We start from the raw sequence: 27,007 nt of genomic DNA, 5'->3' as shown, positions 1-27,007 counted from the left end.
AGTGACAGCAGAATCAATACTTTGTTTTCTTTAGATCCTTCAAATGTTTAGTGGATTAAATTTAAAATGTTTCAATGGATTTATCATATGTTGGTCATATTTCATGCATATAGAACCTTGCGTACATGTTGCCAATCATAAATGAAGAATCGTGAATTTGATTAAATAAGTGCTAATTGCCTCTTAGTGAGGAATGGACAGATTTGTAATCCAATTGAAACTGCAATGCCACGTGATATAGCTATATTATCGTTTACAAAATCGCTAATTTTTTAATAAGACTGGAAATCATCTTAACCTATAAGTTCAATAACTTCTCCACACCTTTTGTCAATATTTGTTTAGTCCATTTAACTGAATGCAGATGGTTGGAGCGGGGAATCGGACGAGCTTCCATTTATCAAATTCAAAACTTTACACAATCTCCATAAGCAGTGCAGATCCATTATTCAACAAGGTTAATTTACAGTTCATAACAGATCTTGTTTATGCAAGGCTATCTTGCATTTGGTTTAAAAAGTCAGGGATGATGAATTCTGTCTGATTTCTTAACTTCACATATTACAATTCCTGATCTATTTTCAAGTACAAAATTTATGATGGCTAGTATCAGTCATTATACAATGTCTTTTTTACTTAGAAGTTTTGTCATCAGCATCTCTATCCAGACACCTTTAATTTGTGTTTTGGAAAGGATCAACATACGTTTTTTCAGAACTCTTTTTAATATTTTTAAACATTTCATTAGTTGTGATATTAGAACTATGTTGATTTTATCGGATGGATTTGAAATGCATTTGAAGCCATGTTGACTTTATTACCAAATTAGAAACCTGAGAACGTTTGCATTTGAAAAGCTATCGTTTGTATCACAGTGGATGCTCTGTTTTAATAAATTAGCACCCCTTCTAGTGAAAGCCTTCTACATTCTCAAAAATAATGTGAATAATCTGGATATGGTTTCCTATATTTATCAATCATCGTCCTATTGGAAAGGAAGATGGTGAACAATTTAGTACAGCCATCTACAGGTTCTCTTGCACCAAGAATGCGTCCTTGAGTTACCATTCACTGTCATTGCAAAAACAAAATTTAAATTACCTTATGGGATGGTATAATGTTTTGTAAGGTGATTGCCGTGGCTTTGGCAGGTATATTCAGATATTTTCTTCTTGAAATTGTAGATTGTTAAGAGTTCAAAATGAAAAGCCAAGGGAGAATCATTCAACTCACTTCTAGCATACCAATTTATATATTAAATGATTGTTTGCTACTATATTTTCATGATTTTATGTGTGATAAATTTAAAACAGAAGCTTCGATGTCACTTAACTGCAGAGAACCCGTTATGCATAATACATATTACACAAAGCACATAACTTATGTGTCAAAACTGTCCGAATTGCCGAAAGTGTGCTTGATATGATTCAAAAATTATGAAAATAGCGTGTACGATAGAGTCTGTTGTTTCGAAGTTTTTTTTAAGCTTGGTGGTGCTGCCCTTAAATCCCCACTATTTTTTTGTACTCTATTTTGCATAGACTTTGTGCTTTCTAAGTTGTATATTGTTGCAAGGGAATGTGTAATGGCCTTCCAAACATGCCACGTATTTCGTGAACAAATTGACTTCCATGTACGAAAGATGTTAGAAATGCTACATATGAGGCATCAACTCAGACACCAGATGGTAAAAGAAAAGTACAATTGGAAAATTCTTATTTATTTCTAATATTTTAAAATACATTCTGTTTTCAAGAATATGTAAAAAAGAATGATTTCATTCAGCGGCACATTAAAAAATTTATAGTTTTTGCCTATCATGTATTTGCTTTAATGATCTCTCGATATTCCCTCTTCATTTTGACTCCAGATATATCCCTGCATTTAAAAATTGAACAATATTTAACTTGATGTAGACAAGGATTATATAATGTACATAAATTTTACGAAATCGGTTGTTTGCAAATTATTTTTTTGCCAATAATATACATCGGAAATGTTAAATGTACGCTAGAAAGAACGTGCAAAAGTGCACAAACATAGGGAAAAAGAGCACAAACATAGGGAAAAAGATGGACAGAATAATATTAATTTATTTTGAAATTTGTTAATGAAATCATTTCAATTCAAAGCAGTGCAAGCCCAAGATGGGAACTCTGTGTTTCAAAACATCTTATTTTTCATCTAAAAGAAAATAAACTCATTGGGTGGGTAATGGCTTATCACCAGGTAAGCTGTAAGAAAGTCAATTGCTAGCTTTTATTAAAGCCCCTACTCTATTTGAAGATGTTTATTAAACGGTAAGCTATAAGAAAGTTGATTGCTAACGTTTCTTAAAGCCTTCACCCAAATTGAAGATGTTTACTAAATCTTAAATTAATGTTATTAAAGATCAGCCCCTTCTCAATTTGAAGAAACCAACCTCTTCTAGCAATGATACCTCAGATTTAACATAAAATGACCAATACCTACCAAAAATAAGTAGAATATCTGTTTCAAACTTCCAAAGCTTGATCCCTGGACCCTTGAAAAGAAGAGGACCATAGAGGTGTCTTTAGAACAAGACATTAATCAAACCACCTACCAAAAATAGGTAGACTGTATGTTTCAAAGCTTGATCCCAAGACCCATGAAAAGAAGAAGACATTAATCTTTAAAATCTCTCATATTTTAAGTTACTCCTTAGGTTAACAAGCATTCATGCATTAATAGTTTTCCTTTAACCTCTAGTTTGACAGCCTCGGATGTTAGGGAATGATTCTAAAGTGAGTACCCTAGTTGTTCCTATGACTATTGCTGTATGAGAAACCATAGTGAAAATATCCATGAATACATTTTGGAGCAATGTGATGGTGTTGACGGAGAGGTAATATTAAGCTTGTGGCATCACAACAATGATCTCCATCTTTTGATGATGGAGAGACATAGTATCAAGCATCCTAACACAGTCAAAGCAATCATGCGCCAGTAGTTCCCTCTCTACCACTGGAAATTCGATAGCCTGTTTTTTAGAAGAGATTAGAGAGGGGGTATCACACTTCCTCTAACAACTATCAATGCATAAGCACCTGTTGGGACCATTTAATGGTGCTTTTGGAGACAATCTTAAGCTTGTGGCAGCACAACAAAGATGATGTGTCATCTTGTGGTGACAATGGAGAAAACATAATGAGAATGCTATTATGCTTGTGATGAAGGGTGCTCTCCCTAATACCATAAACACATAACAGAAACAAAGAAACAACAGCAATTGCGACAACAAAATATGGGCTTCTTATTATCACCGCAAATGCGGAATTACAAAATTCAGAATTACAATATGCTAACCCACATGGGCACCATCATTACAGTAATTTGCAAGACAATGCTATGAACTATCACCTAGAGCTGTCCTAAACAATGTTCTGATCTTTCTTAAATAGGCAATTTTATGTCGCCCGGGAAGGTTCTAGACACTCAAATTTAATACTTAGGGCCGACAGACCCTAACAATACTTATAGATTCGGCCAACTACACTTTTGACATTTATTTTAGAAATTTCCGGTAGCCCAACTTTGGAAGGCCATAACTCTCGAACCATTGCTCTGATTGGCTATTATAACCACTTTTCAAAAACCTCGGCTCCTGATCTACAATCTAAAATCGCAAGTGCCCAACCATCGAGTTTTCGACCTCATCTAAGGCCTCTAAGGCCTTCAAAACTGAGCCTAAAGTTTTTATACCAAAATCACACACCGAAAATTTGTAATAACTTCGCAAATACATATAATCTGGCCATGAAACTCCACTAACAAATTGATATAAGTAAAATGAACCTTCACCTTTGAAATTAGAACATTCCAAGCTCATATGACTGACTTAGTAAGTAGCAAGCCTCCACAAACAACAACTCTGCATTCAGCCAATCCTTATTGAAACAACTAAAAGGAAATATTTTTGGGTGACGCAAGATTGCTCTTACACCCAAGATGCTCCTACATCAGACACCCAGGGTAATTTGAGAACTGACCCCATCACGTCTCAAGCATTAAGAGAAAAACCAAGATGGTTAACCTCCTCCTTTGCTAGCTATGATGAATCTTCTACTAGCCTCCATTTCCATTTGACCAAGTATTCTTCATAAATTTTGTTCCTTGTACTTTTGCCAATATGATTGTCCAATATCTCCTCAATCTCTTTTGTAGCTGAACTAGCTGTTGGAATACTCCACTACACTTCTGTTACTTCATCCCCATCACCTCCTCCATGTAACTCTATCAAATCTGAAATATTAAATACTAGTGACATATTCAATTCAGCAGACAACTCCACTTCATAGGCATTTCCAAAATCATGCCTTCTCACTATCTTGCATAGTCTAAACTTCTTCATTTTCAGCTTATTATATGTACCCACTGGAAAACGCTCCATTCACAAATGAACAATGAAGTCATCTTCAATCTAAAATTCTTTATACCTCTTTTTCATGTCTATCTTAGCCTTATACTATGTATTCATCTTGATAATGTGTTTCCTCACCTCCTCATGGATATTCTTCAAATGTTCAGCAAATTATTTTGCTTCATGAAATGTCCCTTTTCTGATTTTTCATGATATTTCCAACCTCTAATCAGATCTTTAAAATCAAACAGCTAATATCCCAAAGATCCACCAAATTTCTCAAGAAACCCCAAATCGGGTATTTTGAAAATAGTGCTAAAAGCTTCACAACTTCACAAATTATTAATAAATCTGAAAATGGAAATTTTTACAGAACTTTCAGCAACATAACAGCCCACAAATTGACATTTCCAGATCCGTATAGCCTTTACACAATAGCTTGAAAATGTAGGACCAAAACTATGCTCATCGGGCTCCCGAAATAGCACAAAATATGCCCGGAAACACCACAAGAACACTAATAATCTATCTCAGAAGTTTAATCACGTCCCAATATATATATTCAGATCTATTTTAACAGCTTAAAGTATAAAATACAGCAGCAACCAAAACTGATATGAAATACTCAACCGGAAACACCAAACTCTTACAAAAAATACACCCGGAAACTCACAAATCTGCACTGTTCAGCACAAAGGCAAACTCTGTATGAGCATGCACATGGAATGGCTTCAAACTCCCGTCCTTAGCCTCCCTGGAAACCTGCAAACTCCCGTTCTTGGGTCTCCTTCTCCACAGGTTTGGCAGCCTCTGAAGAATAACAAAGAATGAGTGAAAATCAAGTCTGGAATCCCCCCAAAATGCCTCCAAACCTCTTTAAAAAGGGAATAACTGTAACTCACGTCCAAGAGAGGTTAATGAAACATATTTTAATAATAATTATCATTTATTAGTCCAACGGTTTCCAAAGATTAACTCCCTTTTTCCGAAACTTCACTTTCTTGGGCCTACCTGTCTTAGCAAAGATTATTATTTTTTTATTATTTGAAAAGGGGACATGACACTTCAGCACTACTTATCTCTCCTCTATCCAACTGCATCAACTCAGAAGCATTTATGGGACTGCTCCCATATACAATCTAGAATGGTGATTTACCAGTACTCCTATTGACAGAATTATTATATGCAAATTCCGCCTGTGGTAAAATCAGATCCTAGCCTTTTGGCTTGTCTCCAACCAAACATCTCAGCAAATTTTCCAAACTATGATTCACAACTTCTGTCTGCCCATCAGTTTGTGGATGATGTGATGAACTAAACTTCAACTCTCTCTTCAATTTCTTCCACAATGTACACCAGAAATACCCAACAAACTTGGTGTCTCAATCTGAAACTATACTCTTTAGCAGACCATGTAGTCACCACTTCTCTAAAAACCAACTCCGTCACATGAACATCATTCGTCTTCTTGCAAGGAATGAAATATGTCATCTTTGAAAACCTGTCAACCACAACAAAAATAGAATCATGCCCTCACTGAGTCCTTGGTAATCCAAGAACAAAATCCATGTTGACATCCTCCTACAGCTTCTCTGGTACAAGTAATGGCTGATACAACCATGTATTTTGCTTCACTGCTTTCGCCATCTAACATACTCGGCAACTTTGTACAAACTTCTTCACATATTGCTTCAGTTGTGGCGGGTAATAATTCTCAACAACCAAAGCAATGGTCTTATCTCTCCCAAAGTGTCCAGCCAATCCTCGTCTATGCTTCTCCTTGATGAGATTCTCTCTCATTGAACTTCTATACAAATTCTTGAGTTCCATGAACCCAACCACATCAATCTGCATCTTTGTTAGCAAAAGTTGTCTTCTACTAAGACCATCTACTCTGTTAGACTTCTCACTCCTGTGTTTCAAAACAAATGTATAACTCTGCAAAAACTCAACCCACTTCGAATGCCTTTGGTTCAATTTTCCTTGACTATTCAACTACTGCAAAGCTTGATGATCAGTTTACAAAACAAACTCCTTAGGAAGAAGATAGTGTCTCCACTTCTCCAATGCCTGAAGTATAGCATAAAATCCCTAATCATAAACAAAATATTTTCTTTTGGCATCATTCAACCTCTCACTAAAATAAGCCACAAGTGTACCTTCTTGGCTCAAAACAGCTCCTATTGCAGTACCACTAGCATCACAGTCTACTTGAAACACCTTGTTAAAATCTAAAAGTGCTAAAACAGACTGCTCTGTAACTTTTTGTTTCAACAGAGTAAAACTCTTATTTGCTCTTACAATCCACTTAAATTATTTCCTATCCCTTTTCATTGTTTTAGTCAATGGTCCACAAATACTACTAATACCTCTTATGAACTTTCTGTAAAAACTAGCCAGTCCATGAAAAGATCTTACCTTTTAGCACTCTTTGGAGTAGGTCATTCAAGGATAGCTTTCACTTTCTCCAGATTCATTTATGACCTTTTGCTAAGACTACAAATCCTAGGTACACCAGCTCCTTCACAAAACTACCCATCTTCAAGTTTATCAACAACTTTTCTTCCCTCAACTTATATACATCAAATGATCATCCAATGTCTTACTAAAGATTAAAATATCATCTAAGTAAACAATGACAAACTTACCCAAAAACTCCTTTAGTACTTCATTCATGAGCCGCATGAAAGTGCTCAGTGCACTGGTTAGCCCAAAAGGCATGACTAACCATTTGTACAATCCTTCCCTTGTCTTGAAGGCAATCTTCTACTCATCACCTTCTCTAATGCAAATCTAATGGTATCCACTCTTCAAATCTATCTTTGTGAAATACTCAGCTCCACTCAAACAGTCCATAATATCATCCATCCTTGGCAATGGAAATCTATACTTGATTGTGATCTTGTTGATAGCGCGAGAATCTGTGCACATCCTCCATTCTCCATTCTTCTTTGGTGCTAATATTGCTAGTACAACACATGGACTCAAACTCTCCTAAATCAATCCCTTCTGCAACAACTCATGAACTTGTCTGTTCAACTCTTCACTTTCTGCTGGTGTCATTCTATGCACTGCCTTGTTTAGCAAACTGGCTCCTGGAATCAAATCCATCTAGTGACTAATCTTCCTCACTGGGGGTAATCCATCAGGTACATTATCTAACACAATATCAAGAAATTCTCCCAACAAATCTGCAACTGTTGTTGGTACCTCCTCTACTTCTTTACCATTTTTGGGTTTACAGCAAAACACATATGCTCACACTTCATACCTTGAAGAAACTCCTTTCCATCAACAAAACATATTCTAGCAGCACTACATACCTTTTCTTCTTTCTGCTTCAATGGTTTCAACTTATGTTTCACTCCATTCTTTGTCAGAGTGTAGGTATTTGCTCACTCATCATGTACAACATGTCTATCAAACTGCCACGGCCTACCCAACAACAAATTGCATATGTCCATCAGTATGATATCGCAAAGCACCTCATACTAGTAGCTTCCAATCTTGAACTTCATTGAGCATTGCTCACTAACCATGATCTTGTGGTCATCTTGCACCTAAGCAATACGGTATGGACACAGGTGTTTTTGTCTCTTCAGCTTCAACTTTGTAACCATCATTTCTGACACCAAATTGTCTATACTTCCACCGTCAATGATCACATCACAACACTTACCTTCACAACTGCACGTTGTACGAAACAAGCTCTTTCTGTGATCAAGTTCATTCTCACTACTCAACAGAACTCTCCTGTTAACTATGACTTCTCTTCTTTTAGCATCTTCTGAATGTGATGATCTGGCATCTTCATCAACATATTGTTGTGAGGTTTTCACACATCGCCCCAAAATCTTGGGGACCCCCTTTTTAATCGCCTTTAGGGCCAGTGGAGAAGGTTAGATGTATTTTTCGCCCGGTTTCAACTTGATTTTCCAGACCTATCAGTTCTATCCTTAGGCCGAATAAGTTCAAAATTGATTTCAACTTGGCAGGATAAGATTGTGAATTTTGTACTTAGACGATTTCTTTTGAAAATTTGGATTTAATTGTAAATTTGAATGATTTTCAAACAAGGAAATTTTTCGTTAGACTTAGGTTCTTGGAAAATCTTTTTTTTTTTTGGTGAAATAGAATTTAATTTTGTAAGATGAAGTTAAATTGCAAAATCGATTTTTACTCTAGAGGCAATTTTATTTTTTATCATAAAATTTTAATTATTTAGCAAAATCGATTTAGAGGAAAATTGCAAAAATTGGCTTTAATAGATTAAATTTGCTTTGAAAGTTTTTGGTATTTAATGAAATTGGTAAATTAATACTAAGAAATGGCTTTTGGTTAGCCAAAATTCAACTTCAAGGATGTATTAATTAGCAAACCCTCATTAAATAGAAATTTTTAGCATCCCCAAGGCACCATTTAATTTCGTTTTGCAATTTGTGGTTAATTAGTAAATTAAAAGTGCAGTTTTCATTTTAGAAAATTAAAATTTTGGCAAAGTATTTAAAGTGGGCCACTAACTTAGCTTTAATTTTGGTTTTTTTTTCCTCTATAGGACCAAGTCGGCCAGCCTGGGAGGAAGGTGAAAGCTGCTATAAAGGGAGTCCCCTCCCATTTCATTTTCATCAATTCATTTGCTCCTCATGCTTGGGCGAATTTGAAGCAAGGGCAGATTTCCAGACCTGGGCGAAATTGGTGGAAGGCAGTTTTTTGGCGATTTTTGGGCAATTTCTCCATTACCATTGTTGGGCGAATTTTGTGGAAGGGCAGATTTTTTTTTCATGCTTAGCCAAATTTTGTGGGGGCCGAAATTTGTGGAAGACAAAATTCTGATTTTCTAGAGGGGCTGCAATTTTTATATCAGATTTGGGCAATTTTGTTGGGAGAAGAGATACATATGAAAGTTTGATTTTTGCATAGAAGGCAAGTGTTGGATAAGCTTAGAGGCTTTGTTTTCTAATTTGCAAAGGGATTTGTAATTCTTTGATGTCATATCCCGGGTTCCGAAAAGTTGCTGTAAGATTATTAGTTAAGGTGAAAGTCATCATCTAGAGTTGCAAGGAGTGCTTAAGCTGACATCCATTCTTTCGCTCTTTTCTAAGAATTGCACTACTTGGTTCTTCTTGCCTTTTGGTCCACCACTCTACCATCCCGTAATAGGGCGACGAGCATGGAGGATGATAGTGCAAGTAAGAATCCCAAGCGGGCAAACGCTAAGAAAGACAAAGAGGATATGACGCCCAAAACTTCCTTCTTCTCGAAAATGAAGAAAATAACCGATACTAATATCGCTACAGTGGACATGATACGGATGAGGGACAGACTAAAGGAAGGACAATCCCCCTTGGCAAAGAGGATATACAAGAGCGGAATTGTACATGCAGCAGCTTTTCCTCCTACTTTGCCTTGTCCGGAATTGATTATGGAGTGTGCATCCAGATTTGATCTAGACAGTAAATCCATCATTTTTGGCGAAGGGAAGAGAGTGTTGGCCAACATTGGCGAACAAGCAATTCAAGAGACATTTAATATTCCCCAGAGCAAGGGCATGACAGTTGTAATGGTGGATCAGGCGGCCAAATCATTTCAAGGTAACCAAGAGGCCTACTTCTCACATCTAAAGCGGAATTGGATACACGAAGGAAGGAAAGGAGTTAACAAATCAACAAGGCTTACAGTGGCAGATTTCAAGCCGGAATATGGCGATCTCATTGTTCTTCTCAGCCGGATCATGGGCCTAGCTCAAGCTATGCAATTCGAAAACTGGATGTACTTCTTCATTGATGAAATTGAAAAGGGAAAAGGAAAATTTGATTGGGCTAGGATCATAAGTGAAAATTTAGAGTTGCAACTTAGAACAGTTCAAAACCAAAGGCAATTCTACATGGGATCCTATCTGTTTTACTTAATTGCTAGATTGTATGAGAGTCCGGGACTTAGGGCCTTAGGAGAGATTAGTAATGGGCCGGGGCAATATTTGGTGCATGAATGCTATCCGCAGCTTCATTTGCACAATAACAAGGATTACAAGATGTTTTGCGATGCATTCGCCATGAAGACAGTAAGGCTATTACAAGGGGCGCCTGCTAAGAGACTTTGATCGGAAGCAGAAGCAAGGATTAAGAAGTTTGGGAGTTGGTTCATCCAATTCCCGCAATTCACATACATTAGAGTGGCAGGAAGTACAGTTTGTCCCAAGAGGCTTCCAAGATACCCGCCCGACAAGGTAGTTTTGATGGAATTGGCTAGGCAGCTTGAGCACTATGATAGAGTAATGAGGAATGAGGGGAAAACAGGCGTTTCCTTCTCAATTATAATTGGCAATGATAGTTGCCCAAATCGGGCCACCTTTGAGGCTGCGGAAAAGGAATTGGAGTGGTATCATCTAGGATGGTACAGAGCAAGGCAAGGATTCGACCCTGTTGGTCTTATCAAGGCATCTCATGGAAGCGAATTTAAGCATGTTCCCACTATAGAGGACTTTTGGGCCAATGCAAAGGATGATTTTCACGTGAGAAAGCTAGCTTTCTCGAGATTGTCGGTGAACATGATGAGAGATATCAGATGGAGAGGCCTTGATATTCCCGATCAATTGGAGGATGATCGTAGTGTGTTGAGAGAAGACTATGAGACAGTAGTTGGAACAGAGTTGAATCCAGTGGATTGGGACGATCATCAGGATCCTTCCTTGGAGGCAGTCACAAGGACAGTAGATTTGCATACCGAGTCGTGGTATAATGCCAAGATGAGAAAGCTACAAAGACAAAAGGTTCTCCTTACTTATGAGATGATGAAACCGAAGGAAGGTCTAGTAGAATCAATCGGACAGAAGGGTGAAGGAAGTGGCCGGCAATCGGAGACAGTTGGAAATAGCAAGAAGAGGGCTTTGGAGGTAGAGAAAAGCCAAGAACGTTCGGAACCTCCAGCCAAGAGACAGCGGGCAGCGTCGTCAAGGGAGAGTATAACTAAGGCTAGAAGCCAAGAGGTCAATTCGAGTGATAAAGGGGCCGCAGTGGAGGTGAGCTCTGATTCGGAATCAAGTGGCTACAGTGAAAGTACGGAGTACTCCCCTCTCTCGGAGAACTAGCAAGGAAATAGGGCAGAAACTAGTAGAGAAGAAGATGGGCCGATTGATATTGAAGAGATAAGTCAGGCGTCTAAGGCCGTTGGTGATGCTTTGTTGGTCGAACCGAATCCGGATTTGGGGAGATGCACTGCACCACTATGGTTAAGGCAAATGCTTATGCCGAGAGGCGAGGTGGTAATGGCTCACGCAGTTGATGATATCCAAGGACTAATAGAAAAGGATGATAGCGAGAACCAAAAACAGATGGCAGATACGGTGGCAAGGGTAATCAGAAGCGACAGTGATGGTCACCGAAGGGTTCAGATTGCTATACCAACAGTCAATAAGGCAGCGGATGAGATTGCAGCCCAGGAGTACGAAATAGTAGAACATAATTTGGGAAGAAATACAGATGATATGGAATGTGAGGAGGTTCAGGAAGGCATAGCATCAATCAGAGAAAGATTGAGGAAGGCAAACGAAAAGATAGTAAAGTTGGAGGCCGAAAACAAATATTGGAGAGATTGCCAGCCAATCCAACAGCTGCATCAGGCAGCCCTTCCTCAAGACAGCGGGAGCAATTCAGAAGAGGTATCAGCTCAGTTACATGAAGTAAGGGGTTGGATCTATGATACAATCCAAGATGGGCGAGATTTCTTGCCCTCCTTCATCTCAACATTCCAGTCATTGGTGACTGTTAGAAACAAATTCAGATTATTTGAAGAGGAATGGAAGAATTTTCTTCCCATCAAGGATTTGGTTATTCCTAGGCTGCAGGCGTTCATTAGGCTACCGGAGGCATATTTGGAAAGAGCCCGGTTGGTTGATGAGAGAGGATTGAGCATAGTTGAATCTTGGTATGTCGCATTGACTACCAGATTCAGAACACTTGAAGAAATTCATGATGAGATTGCACAACACGACCCAAGCGTCGACACTTCCATTTCGACCATGATGAGCGACGTTGGGGTGGCGCTTGATTTTGAGGGTATTAGAGAGGAGGATGTCAGTGAGACAGGATTTGGATCGAGATTGGATGAGTTAGGAAAGGCTGCCGTCAAAAGGAAACATCTGAACACCCTTTCCTCAATCAATGCTTTTATTGGGTTTGCAAAGGAATATGAGAAGGATCACGAAAGGATACTACAAGCAGCAAACAGCGTGGCAAAGTCAGCAGAACTCCGAGCGAAGCACACACCTTGTCCTCCTATGGAAGAAGTTAACGAAAGGCTAGCTAAGTTCATTGCCTTAGCTAAAAGAACAAAAGAAAAAGGAAGAATTATATTAGAAGATCATCTTATGTAAGCCCAAGTGGCAACTTTCTCTTTCTTCTAGAATAGGACAAGTGTTTGTTTCTGATTGGCCACCATTTTGGTGCCTTCTCATTGGTTGCCACTTTTGCACTTTTTTCATTGGTCCATTGATGAGGTGGCATCTTCTCATTGGCCGATGGGGTGGCAACCCTAATTAGGGTTTTTGGATCCAATCTGGATCGTCGATCTTGTTTTGATCTCTACCGTCCATTGTATTTTGGACCTCTATATAAGGCCATTGGCTCTCATTTGTAAAAGGGGGGGGTTGGAGAAATTGTTGCGAAAATAATACCAAAGTGCTCTCTTTTTCATTGCATGTTGACTAAGAACATTGGGTGTTATTGCATGTTTTCTACTTCCACATAGTTAAATTTTCTTTTCAAGTTGAAGCAATTTCATTTCAAGTTGTTAGAGTAAGAGTAAAATAAAATGGATAGTTGCATGGTAGCTTTGGTAGATGTTTGATAGGGGTCAACACTAGGCCACTAGCATCCTAGCGGCTGGTTGGGAGGCTTTGTGTGGTGATCTAGTTTACTTTCCTTTGAGGCGTTGCATCTATGGAGGTAGGGCCGCTGGTTAGCCTTCATTAGATTCGATCCCCGTCCATCTGCTAACCTTCCATTCTTAGGAGTAGGAGTAGTTGAGCAGCCAAATTTCATGCTTAGAAGAGGTTAGTTAGAGAAGTAAACCAAAACATCGGCATTCTCACCTTCCATCGCCATTCACCCTACATTGCCATCATCGCGCCATCAACATCATCTAGCATTCACACCGAACCACCATCTCCATTTTCTCACCAAGATCCAAATTTTTCTCAAACAAGAAAACGTAAGGCCGCCTACGTGATTACCAGCAAATCACATTGATAAAACTGAGCGAGTATCCAACGGTGTAAGGAACATTGGAGTTATACTCATGTCCCATGAGAGATAACTTTTCAAGAGAGGAATTGTGTATTTGATATTCTGTATCAAGCATCCAATTACTAATATGTTATGTAGTGACACAAAACTCGCATCAACATTATCTGGCGCTAGAAGGAGGGCAAGAAATTTTCCTTTTTGAGAAACTTTCAAAATAAGTATGAAGAAGAATGGTGCTTCCTAGATCAAATCAACCTAGAGCAACTTGGAGAACACTTCAGGATCACCTTGTAGCCAGTTTGGGCTCAATTGCTTGGGAGGAAAGTGAAAACAACAGAGAGTATTTAGACACCATTGAAGTATTGAATCAAGAAGAAAGGAAAGCAAGAGCTATTGAAAGGAGAATTCAAAGGAAGTTGGAACGCCAAAGAGAATTGGAAAGGAAGCTTGAGAGAGAAAGAAAGGCGCAAAGACAAGCTCAAGCTATTATCAAAGAAGACTCGAATTAGAGAATCACTTGAGTCGGGTCTGAACTATATTCAAGCTGGATAGAAAGATTGGATCTTTTTCCCCTGAAAGATTTGAGAGATTGATATCGGATAAGAGACAGAGGATATTGAGAAATACACCACAACAAGAAGAAGACTTACTTGTGTTAGAATCTCCCAAAAGGTCAAGGAATCGTCAGGTAGCTGATATCTCAAACTTAGCTAGCTCCTCAAGTGGTCAAACAATCCAAGCTTTGGTTAATTCGCCAGTTCAAGTTCAAGTTCAAGTTCAAGCCAATCAACCAACAATGGCTCAACCACCATGGATTCAAAACAATGCTTCACCCATTTCATTCCAACAGTACCATGATCTACCTAAGAATCCTGAGGTTTTTTGCTCCAAGTTTTTTGTCAATAACCCTAACCGCACAGCAGAAGAGCATATCAAAGTGTTTCAAGAGGCATTATGCAACAGAAGAATTCAAGAAGAAGATGTTGCATGTAGGCTTTTCCCCTATTCATTGAGTAATGAACCATATTACTGGTTTGTCAATTTGCCAGCATCATCAATAACGGGATGGGTTCAACTCAGGGAAGCCTTTATTGCAAAGTTTGGTATGCCCACCACACCACTGGAGTTACATAGAATGTTTGTGGACATCAGGAGACGTGATAAAGAGTCAATAAGTTCCTTCAATGATCGTTTCCATAAGGCTTACACGAGATTGCAAGCTCCTTACACAATAACAGAGGCGGGTGCATTGGAAGCATACTACAGTGCCTTAGACAGCCAGACGGCTATGTTCACAAGGATGGCGAATCCTGCTCCTGCAACGCTAACTGAGGCTTACACTAAAGCAATTAAGATTGGGAGGCAATTAGGCCAACAAGGAATAGAACCTCAAGGTGTAAGGTATCCGAACAATCCAGTTCCACAACTTGCTTACCAAGCTCCTACAAATCAATTGGTGGTACACCCGGGACCTCCATTATCTCAAGCACCACCTTCAGTACCAGTTTATCTACAAGGTGCAGGTTCCTCCACGAGGACACAAGAAGAGAAGGATGAGATGAAAGAGTTGATTGACCAAGTCAAGAAGCTATCCACGGAAGTCACCTATTTGATAAATCAGAACAATCAACTCCAAAGTTCCCATAGAAACAACCAAGGAAGCAATTATCAGAACCAAGGGAATAATTACCATAATCAAGGTGGAAGTTATCAAGGAGGGTATCAAAGAAACCATCAAGAAGGGGGATACCAAAGAAATTATCAGGATAGAGACTACCAAAGAAACAATCAAGGTGGTGGTTATCAAAGGAACTATCAAAACAACAACTATCAAGGTAACAATCAGTCACAAGACCAAGGATATAGCAATCAGTCTAACCAAAGGAAGACTTGGAACACAAGCCCAAACAATGGAAATGTGGTGTCGCCACTTGATAATCAGGCCTCAGCGGACAGTAGACCGGTAGATAGAATATTTCTAGCTGAGTCCGCTATGTCCAAATATTGCAGATTTCATGAGACTGATTTACATTCGGAGTTAGGATGTGCTGAGTTCAAGAGGGCATCTAACCTATTTCAAAACATAATAGATGAGTCAAATAGTCAGGAAGATGTGAAGGTCACGGGGTATGAGATTGTTCCATCCCCGGGATATGATCAGTGTTTGACTTTTGAGGAGTTTTCATTCCTGCCAGAATTTGAAGCATATAAAGAGCACCAAGGAAGATTTCCACCCGAATCAACCAATGGGCCAGTTAGCGAGGTGATAAATCAAAATGAATATAACAATGAGTCGGATTTTTCTTTCCCACCTTTGGAGGATACTGTTCTAGTTCAAGGAACAGGTGGGAATCAAACATTTCAACAACCGGCTAGCAACGCAAGATTTTATCAGAGAAACAACAGGAGGAATGACGGACCCTTCACATCCTCCATTCCCCCGAATAATTTCAATACACTTCCACACCCCAATGCGAGCAATGTACCAAATGCTTCAAGGGATGCCCCTGAATACAGACAGAGTAACCATAGCAGTGGGAATGGACAACAGAATTTTCAACAAGGTATACAAAAGAACAGTCAAGATGTTCAAAGATCACAGAATGTCCAGTCGACACAAGAAACAAATAGAGGAAGAATGGGAAACAACACTGTCAATAACGAAGAATTGAAGAAGTTGGGACAAAGTGTGACAGAGGAGATGAGGAAGATCAAGATCAGTCTCCCTTTGTTCGAATTACTGAAGATAGCAGAGGTTAGGGATACGTTCCTTAACAATTTGAAGGATAACAAACCACAAGGATCTCAAACTCAAAGTACAGTAACACATACTCAAGGGAGGTCTCCTCCTAATTCGGTGCATGTAATCCAAGATGCTCTAGGAGCGAATATGACAAATTCATCTCAAGAAATTTCGTATGGTGAGGGGGAGAACCCTACACAAGAGGTTGCATATGGCGACATTAGCAGTTTCAATGGCCAGTTAGGGCCTCAACCAATTTATGTGGCTCAAGGATCGACGCCTATAGAACAACAAACTCAAAAGAGTCAAAATCCGGTGAACAATAAAGAAAAGGTGAAGAAGGAAGAGATTACTCAAACAATAGATTTCGGAGTGAAGCCAAAGCAAGCACATAAGACACCTGTGGTATATTATCAAGGGAAAGAGGAACCAGCCCCATTCTTGTTGTCAGTAAGGATGTTCGGGAAGTTGCTTCACAATTGTTTGATAGATTCAGGAGCATCAAGCAATGTCATGCCTTTGAACATTTGCAGAAGGTTAGGAATCACGCCTTTGGACTCCAACAGAAGAGTTACTCAATTAGATAAAACGGAAGTGCCAGTGGTAGGAGAATTACACAATATACATATGCAGTTGGCATCTGATCCGAGGATGGAACACATGGTAGACATTTCAGTAGTGGATGTAGCCGATACCTACGGATTGATCCTAGGGAGAGATTGGGCTAGAAAATTGAATGGATATATGGCTACTGACTTCTCCCACATGTGGCTCCCATGGAAAGGTTTGGCGAATCAAATTAGAATTGATAGCACCCCAAGGTTGAGATTGACAGTGACCGAAAATGGGGAGTCAAACGAAATATTGTTTGTGGAGACAAATATGAGCACCTACAGACCAAAGAAAGTAGAAGTATTGACAATGAATATCATAAGCAAAGGAAGGGATTCCACTAAGATCCTGATTGAGTCAGATCCAGATGCTTCGTCCGATGAGGGTGAAGGCATGTTTGAAAATTTCAAGAATTTCGTGACTAGGACCGTGCAACAAGGAATGGAGTTGGGTAACCGAACACCAGTAAGAGACTTATTATTACCCAATTGGTGCAGAATTCACAATGCATTCCACTCGGAGTTATCTTGCTCTCTGTGTACAGTAGCCTTAGAACAAGTGGAAAAGAGAATACCAGGGGCTCTAAAACGAGAAGATCAACATGGTAAACAGAAGGTTGAGATTCAACAAGTTGATGAAGCAGAAAGCAACATGATGGGTGAAACAAAGAACCAAATTACACCACCCAGTGCGGAAATAAAAGAAGATGATGAAATAGACGAGTCGGAGAGTCTCCAAAAGGAGAAGCATCTAGAAAGAAATGGAGTATGGACTCTAAGATTCGATGGTTCCAGAACCAAACAAGGAGCTGGAGCCGGATTTGAGTTAGTCAGCCCAACAGGGACAACATATTTAGAGGCACATAGATTGCAATTCTCATGCACTAACAATGTGGCAGAATATGAAGCTTTGATTTTAGGATTGTTATGCGCTATCAAGAAAGGTGCCAAAATACTACATGTTCTTGGGGACTCATATTTGATAATTGAGCAGATAAAACAGAAGTTCGCCTGCTATGACAAGAGATTGAAGAGATATAGAAACAGGGTTTGGGATTTGATAGAGGACTTCGATGCCTTCAATATCAAGTTTAGCTATAGAGCGAACAATCAGGTGGCAAATGCCCTCGCACAGACTGCAAGCTCGCTGGCACCAATTAAGTTGGATGGTTTGAAGAAATTCAGAGTTGAGTTGGCATCGGTTCCATCAGTACCAGACAATGTCAAGAATTTCCAAGTGTTTGAAGATGATAGACATATCCTCAAATTCTTGACCAATTCAGATGTTTTCACAGCGCAAATCATAGATGGTGAAGTGGATGAAGAAGCAGAGATTGATGCAGAAGGAATTATGAGCTTAAAAGAAAATACTATTCCAAAGGGGATTATTGAGTTAGAAAGGATATTTGACATGGACCAGTTCCACAAAATGCAGTATCAACCCACAGGGGGCGATGAGTGTGAAAAGGTTAATTTGGGGACAGAAGATTGTCCCAAAATAGTTCACATTGGGAAAGTTTGCACACCTAAGGAGAAGGCAGATATATTGAGTTTGATGAAGGAATTCCCAGATGTAATTGCTTGGGGATATGGAGATTTGAAAACATATGATCCTTCTATCATCACACATACAATTCCACTGAAGGAAGGGAGTAAGCCATTCAGGCAGTGGCAGAGGCCAGTCAATCCTTTGTTAGAACCATTGATATATCAAGAAGTAAAGAAGTTGCTAGATGCGCGGATCATTTTCCCAGTGAGACATTCAACGTGGGTCGCCAATCTTGTCCCAGTAAGGAAGAAGAACGGAGAGATAAGACTATGTGTAGATTTCAGAAATTTGAACAGAGCCTCAGAAAAAGACAATTATCCATTGCCATCACTAGACGAGGTTTTGCAAATTGTAAATGGAGCCCAAATGATGTCATTTATGGATGGATACTCGGGATACAATCAAGTGATAGTCGAAGAAGAAGATAGGTTAAAAACGGCTTTCACCACGAAGTGGGGAACATTTGCATACAAAAGGATGCCTTTTGGCTTGATCAATGCAGACGCAACATTTCAAAGAGCCATGGATTATGCTTTCAAGGACTTAAAAGACAAGTGCATTATAATCTACATGGATGACATAACCGTATTTTCAAAGAACAGAGAAGATCACATTCTGGATTTGAGGAAAGTTTTCAGGAAATGTAATAGGTATGGAATTTCTCTGAACCCGAAGAAATGTATGTTTGGAGTCACCGAGGGTAAATTGCTAGGACATATAATTTCAGAAAGAGGTATCATGATAGATCCAGAGAGGGTGGAAGCAATTTCCAAACTTGGCATGCCAGGAAGTAAGAAGGAGCTCAAATCGTTCTTTGGAAAGATCAACTTTGTGAGAAAGTTCATATCTGCATTTGCTGAGATCGTGAAGCCAATGAATGACATGTTGAAAAAGGATGCAAAAGTGGATTGGACTCCAGTAGCTAAGAAGGCATTTGAAGAGATAAAACATGCTATCATCAATGCACCAGTTCTAGTGAGTCCAGATTATGAGAGGCCATTCAATATATATTCTTTCGCCTCTGATCATGCATGCGCGGCTATTTTAACACAGAAGAATGAAGAAGATGAAGAGCACCCGATAGCCTTCATGAGTGCACCTTTCAAAGAAGCTGAATTGAATTATCCAAATGTGGAGAAGCAAGCTTATGCCTTGGTGAAGGCAATGAAGAAATTCAGGCACTACATCTTGAGAAGTAAAGTACGTGCAATTGTACCTGATATAGCAGTGAAGACGCTACTGATGCAGAGTGAGCTTGGAGAAAGAAGAGGCAAGTGGGTCGCCACTATCCAAGAATATGACATAGAAATCCTACCAATGAAATTGGTTAGAGGACAACAATTGGCACAGACCATGGCATCAGAGGGGCCTGGACTTGTGCAACAAGTTTATGAATTGGAGGATGTACATCCCGATGAATGGTACCAGGACATAACCAACTATTTGTTAAATCATCGGTGCCCTTCACATTTGAATCCAGTACAGAAGCGAGCATTGAGATTCAAGAGCAGAAGATATATGTTACAAGGAGCAGTATTATACAAGCAAAATCATGAAGGGATATATTTGAGATGTGTCGGAAAGGAAGAAGCCAGAAATATTTTGGAACATTTTCATGATAAATGGGGAACAGGACACGGATCAGACTTGGCCACAGCACATTGGATACTAAGAGCAGGATATTATTGGCCAACTTTGTTCAAGGATACTCACGAGCACATAAAGATTTGTCATGTTTGCCAAACTTCGGCAAAACGACAAAGGAATCCGGCAATGCCTCTGCGGCCAATCATCGAGGTGAGACCTTTCGCGATGTGGGGACTTGACTTCATCGGTCCTATCAATCCACCTTCCTCAGCACAACACAGGTATATTCTAACCGCGACTGACTACTGTACTCGGTGGTCAGAAGCCCAAGCTTTCAAGAATTGCACTGCTGAGATTGTTATCAAATTTTTAGAGGAAAGAATCACTACCAGGTTTGAGTGTCCTTCTGCTTTTGTTTGTGATAATGGTTCTGCTTTCACTTCTTTGAAATTTCATACATGGGCATTTGATCACGGGATTATTTTAAAATTTTCATCAGGTTACTATCCCCAGGGAAATGGCCTAGCAGAATCCACAAACAAGAACCTTTTGACTGTGATTGGAAAACTTTTAGACAGGAACCCAAAAGATTGGCACACACAACTGAGATACGCTTTGTGGGCAGATAGAACAAGAGTTAAAGAGTCCATAGGGATCACTCCTTTTCATATGGTTTATGGACAAGACCCTGTATTCCCAATTCAATTGAAAATTCCAACTTTAAGGTTCATACAGGAATACTATGATGAGAACGAAGACAGAGTCCAAGTCAGGTTGACTCAACTGATGCAGTTAGATGAGAAAAGAGACGAAGCCCTGGAAAAATTTGCAAAACATCAAGGGGTAGTAAAACGTTGGTTTGACAGAAAAGCACAAAACAAGGCCTTCAGGATTTCTGACTTGGTCTTATATTGGGACAAAGCCCATGAAAAGAAAGGACAACATAATAAATTCGACAAACTTTGGAAAGGTCCTTTCCAGATTGCTGAGATCATCGGAGATAATGCATTTAGACTCAAGACACTCACTGGAGGAGATGTCCCATTGCCCGTCAATGGGCAATTCCTCAAGCATTATTTCCAAGCCTAGGACTCTGTCCGGAGCCCTTTGTACATAGTTAGTTTAGGTTTGCTTTCAGTTGTTAGTTTAGGTTTGCTTTCAGTTCTTTAGAATAGAGTTTATCTTGGACCATTTGGCCCAAGGGTTAGAGTAGTTTCCCTTTCAATTGTTTAGAGTAGTTTTCTTTTAGTTGCTTAGTTTAGGTGTTTTGAGGGAGCTTGAATTTGATTTGCATCAAGTCATTTGACTTGAGATTTTTTTGCTTCCCTCAGTCGGAGAGTAGTTTTGGTTTTGGACCTTTGCAAGTGCAAAGGAGGGTTCCATGTTATCACTCATGGGCGAGGTGTGTAGATTTTATAATATATTGGGACAAAACGGAGTCTGTCTTGTTCATTTCTCGAATGCATTTAACAAGGTTCAGAGATTAAAGGATGTGTTTAGTCGTTGGTCTATGGTAGGACTTGTACTAAATTTGGGTTAGACTCTATAGAGGTTCTTAAGTTATCTTTTGACATGGTTACAACATTCTACTCACACTTAATTGCTCTGAGTTCTTGGTGTTTTAAAGTGAAGTTGGACTTAGTAAAAATCATACACCTGCTTCAGCGCCACTGTGGTCTTCCAAACCCTCCGCAAGCTTCATTGCCTGCAAACCAAACAAAAGATTGAAAAGAGAGAAGAAAAAGAGAAAATATCAGGAGAAAAGAGAAAAGGCAATATTAAAGTGAAAATAAAGATAAAATTTGGTTAAAGGGTGTGCAGTCATCTCTGCCGGTGCTATAAAGATAATCACTAAAGGCAGAACCGTGATTGTGGTGCCACAACGATAACTCCGTCGGGGCTATAGATGCCTGACTGGCAGCGGAGCTCTATCCGGGTTGCTTTTGAAGTAAGGGTATTTATAATAGCTAAATTTAATGGATCTGAGAGACTATCAACTTCTTGTCGAGCGGGGAATAAATCATTTGCACACACGTGAGTAACTTATGGTCAGAGTGCTTAGGTTCAACTTGAGAGTCCTTTCCCTTGTTGAGTGCTCGTCCTTAAGTGATTTGTGGATAGGCCATCCTGAGATTTTGTTCTAAGTTACTTGTTTCTCGAAATGTTCAAGAACATTTCACCCGTGGAGTCGCTAGATGTTGTGAGGTTTTCACACATCGCCCCAAAATCTTGGGGACCCCATTTTAATCGCCTTTAGGGCCAGTGGAGAAGGTTAGATGTATTTTTCGCCCGGTTTCAACTTGATTTTCCAGACCTATCAGTTCTATCCTTAGGCCGAATAAGTTCAAAATTGATTTTAACTTGGCAGGATAAGATTGTGAATTTTGTACTTAGACGATTTCTTTTGAAAATTTGGATTTAATTGTAAATTTGAATGATTTTCAAACAAGGAAATTTTTCGTTAGACATAGGTTCTTGGAAAATCTTATTTTTTTTTGGTGAAATAGAATTTAATTTTGTAAGATGAAGTTAAATTGCAAAATCGATTTTTAATCTAGAGGCAATTTTATTTTTTGTCATAAAATTTTAATTATTTAGCAAAATCGATTTAGAGGAAAATTGCAAAAATTGGCTTTAATAGATTAAATTTGCTTTGAAAGTTTTTGGTATTTAATGAAATTGGTAAATTAATATTAAGAAATGGCTTTTGGTTAGCCAAAATTCAACTTCAAGGATGTATTAATTAGCAAACCCTCATTAAATAGAAATTTTTAGCATCCCCAAGGCACCATTTAATTTCGTTTTGCAATTTGTGGTTAATTAGTAAATTAAAAGTGCAGTTTTCATTTTAGAAAATTAAAATTTTGGCAAAGTATTTAAAGTGGGCCACTAACTTAGCTTTAATTTTGGTTTTTTTTTCCTCTATAGGACCAAGTCGGCCAGCTTGGGAGGAAGGTGAAAGCTGCTATAAAGGGAGTCCCCTCCCATTTCATTTTCATCAATTCATTTGCTCCTCATGCTTGGGCGAATTTGAAGCAAGGGCAGATTTCCAGACTTGGGCGAAATTGGTGGAAGGCAATTTTTTGGCGATTTTTGGGCAATTTCTCCATTGCCATTGTTGGGCGAATTTTGTGGAAGGGCAGATTTTTTTTTCATGCTTAGCCAAATTTTGTGGGGGCCGAAATTTGTGGAAAACAAAATTCTGATTTTCTAGAGGGGCTGCAATTTTTATATCAGATTTGGGCAATTTTGTTGGGAGAAGAGATACATATGAAAGTTTGATTTTTGCATAGAAGGCAAGTGTTGGATAAGCTTAGAGGCTTTGTTTTCTAATTTGCAAAGGGATTTGTAATTCTTTGATGTCATATCCCGGGTTCCGAAAAGTTGCTGTAAGATTATTAGTTAAGGTGAAAGTCATCATCTAGAGTTGCAAGGAGTGCTTAAGCTGACATCCATTCTTTCGCTCTTTTCTAAGAATTGCACTACTTGGTTCTTCTTGCCTTTTGGTCCACCACTCTACCATCCCGTAATAGGGCGACGAGCATGGAGGATGATAGTGCAAGTAAGAATCCCAAGCGGGCAAACGCTAAGAAAGACAAAGAGGATATGACGCCCAAAACTTCCTTCTTCTCGAAAATGAAGAAAATAACCGATACTAATATCGCTACAGTGGACATGATACGGATGAGGGACAGACTAAAGGAAGGACAATCCCCCTTGGCAAAGAGGATATACAAGAGCGGAATTGTACATGCAGCAACTTTTCCTCCTACTTTGCCTTGTCCGGAATTGATTATGGAGTGTGCATCCAGATTTGATCTAGACAGTAAATCCATCAATTTTGGCGAAGGGAAGAGAGTGTTGGCCAACATTGGCGAACAAGCAATTCAAGAGACATTTAATATTCCCCAGAGCAAGGGCATGACAGTTGTAATGGTGGATCAGGCGGCCAAATCATTTCAAGGTAACCAAGAGGCCTACTTCTCACATCTAAAGCGGAATTGGATACACGAAGGAAGGAAAGGAGTTAACAAATCAACAAGGCTTACAGTGGCAGATTTCAAGCCGGAATATGGCGATCTCATTGTTCTTCTCAGCCGGATCATGGGCCTAGCTCAAGCTATGCAATTCGAAAACTGGATGTACTTCTTCATTGATGAAATTGAAAAGGGAAAAGGAAAATTTGATTGGGCTAGGATCATAAGTGAAAATTTAGAGTTGCAACTTAGAACAGTTCAAAACCAAAGGCAATTCTACATGGGATCCTATCTGTTTTACTTAATTGCTAGATTGTATGAGAGTCCGGGACTTAGGGCCTTAGGAGAGATTGGTAATGGGCCGGGGCAATATTTGGTGCATGAATGCTATCCGCAGCTTCATTTGCACAATAACAAGGATTACAAGATGTTTTGCGTTGCATTCGCCATGAAGACAGTAAGGCTATTACAAGGGGCGCCTGCTAAGAGACTTTGATCGGAAGCAGAAGCAAGGATTAAGAAGTTTGGGAGTTGGTTCATCCAATTCCCGCAATTCACATACATTAGAGTGGCAGGAAGTACAGTTTGTCCCAAGAGGCTTCCAAGATACCCGCCCGACAAGGTAGTTTTGATGGAATTGGCTAGGCAGCTTGAGCACTATGATAGAGTAATGAGGAATGAGGGGAAAACAGGCGTTTCCTTCTCAATTATAATTGGCAATGATAGTTGCCCAAATCGGGCCACCTTTGAGGCTGCGGAAAAGGAATTGGAGTGGTATCATCTAGGATGGTACAGAGCAAGGCAAGGATTCGACCTTGTTGGTCTTATCAAGGCATCTCATGGAAGCGAATTTAAGCATGTTCCCACTATAGAGGACTTTTGGGCCAATGCAAAGGATGATTTTCACGTGAGAAAGCTAGCTTTCTCGAGATTGTCGGTGAACATGATGAGAGATATCAGATAGAGAGGCCTTGATATTCCCGATCAATTGGAGGATGATCGTAGTGTGTTGAGAGAAGACTATGAGACAGTAGTTGGAACAGAGTTGAATCCAGTGGATTGGGACGATCATCAGGATCCTTCCTTGGAGGCAGTCACAAGGACAGTAGATTTGCATACCGAGTCGTGGTATAATGCCAAGATGAGAAAGCTACAAAGACAAAAGGTTCTTCTTACTTATGAGATGATGAAACCGAAGGAAGGTCTAGTAGAACCAATCGGACAGAAGGGTGACGGAAGTGGCCGGCAATCGGAGACAGTTGGAAATAGCAAGAAGAGGGCTTTGGAGGTAGAGAAAAGCCAAGAACGTTTGGAACCTCCAGCCAAGAGACAGCGGGCAGCGCCGTCAAGGGAGAGTATAACTAAGGCTAGAAGCCAAGAGGTCAATTCGAGTGATAAAGGGGCCGCAGTGGAGGTGAGCTCTGATTCGGAATCAAGTGGCTACAGTGAAAGTACGGAGTACTCCCCTCTCTCGGAGAACCAGCAAGGAAATAGGGCAGAAACTAGTAGAGAAGAAGATGGGCCGATTGATATTGAAGAGATAAGTCAGGCGTCTAAGGCCGTTGGTGATGCTTTGTTGGTCGAACCGAATCCGGATTTGGGGAGATGCACTACACCACTATGGTTAAGGCAAATGCTTATGCCGAGAGGCGAGGTGGTAATGGCTCACGCAGTTGATGATATCCAAGGACTAATAGAAAAGGATGATAGCGAGAACCAAAAACAGATGGCAGATACGGTGGCAAGGGTAATCAGAAGCGACAGTGATGGTCACCGAAGGGTTCAGATTGCTATGCCAACAGTCAATAAGGCAGCGGATGAGATTGCAGCCCAGGAGTACGAAATAGTAGAACATAATTTGGGAAGAAATACAGATGATATGGAATGTGAGGAGGTTCAAGAAGGCACAGCATCAATCAGAGAAAGATTGAGGAAGGCAAACGAAAAGATAGTAAAGTTGGAGGCCGAAAACAAATATTGGAGAGATTGCCAGCCAATCCAACAGCTGCATCAGGCAGCCCTTCCTCAAGACAGCGGGAGCAATTCAGAAGAGGTATCAGCTCAGTTACATGAAGTAAGGGGTTGGATCTATGATACAATCCAAGATGGGCGAGATTTCTTGCCCTCCTTCATCTCAACATTCCAGTCATTGGTGACTGTTAGAAACAAATTCAGATTATTTGAAGAGGAATGGAAGAATTTTCTTCCCATCAAGGATTTGGTTATTCCTAGGCTGCAGGCGTTCATTAGGCTACCGGAGGCATATTTGGAAAGAGCCCGGTTGGTTGATGAGAGAGGATTGAGCATAGTTGAATCTTGGTATGTCGCATTGACTACCAGATTCAGAACACTTGAAGAAATTCATGATGAGATTGCACAACACGGCCCAAGCGTCGACACTTCCATTTCGACCATGATGAGCGACGTTGGGGTGGCGCTTGATTTTGAGGGTATTAGAGAGGAGGATGTCAGTGAGACAGGATTTGGATCGAGATTGGATGAGTTAGGAAAGGCTGCCGTCAAAAGGAAACATCTGAACACCCTTTCCTCAGTCAATGCTTTTATTGGGTTTGCAAAGGAATATGAGAAGGATCACGAAAGGATACTACAAGCAGCAAACAGCGTGGCAAAGTCAGCAGAACTCCGAGCGAAGCACACACCTTGTCCTCCTATGGAAGAAGTTAACGAAAGGCTAGCTAAGTTCATTGCCTTAGCTAAAAGAACAAAAGAAAAAGGAAGAATTATATTAGAAGATCATCTTATGTAAGCCCAAGTGGCAACTTTCTCTTTCTTCTAGAATAGGACAAGTGTTTGTTTCTGATTGGCCACCATTTTGGTGCCTTCTCATTGGTTGCCACTTTTGCACTTTTTTCATTGGTCCATTGATGAGGTGGCATCTTCTCATTGGCCGATGGGG

At 39.7% G+C, this 27,007-nt stretch overlaps 1 protein-coding gene across 2 annotated transcripts in view; it reads right to left on the bottom strand.

The window, feature by feature from the left end:
- Nucleotides 1-1,688: 1,688 nt before the first annotated feature.
- LOC149542161 (thioredoxin reductase NTRC-like) overlaps nucleotides 1,689-27,007 on the bottom strand; it is a 226,065-nt gene continuing 200,746 nt past the window's right edge. For both annotated transcript variants that reach the window (XM_089797189.1, XM_089797190.1), the window contains one exon: nucleotides 1,689-1,878. In XM_089797189.1, the coding sequence (XP_089653315.1) occupies nucleotides 1,818-1,878 (61 nt within the window). In that variant the 3' untranslated portion in view covers nucleotides 1,689-1,817. The remainder of the gene's footprint in view (nucleotides 1,879-27,007) is intronic.

The sequence above is a fragment of the Cupressus sempervirens genome, chromosome 8 (assembly GCF_028749045.1).
Source record: "Cupressus sempervirens isolate cs-2001-9-10 chromosome 8, ASM2874904v1, whole genome shotgun sequence".
Taxonomy (NCBI): Eukaryota; Viridiplantae; Streptophyta; class Pinopsida; order Cupressales; family Cupressaceae; genus Cupressus; species Cupressus sempervirens.
This window is presented reverse-complemented; position numbering and strand designations above follow the sequence as displayed.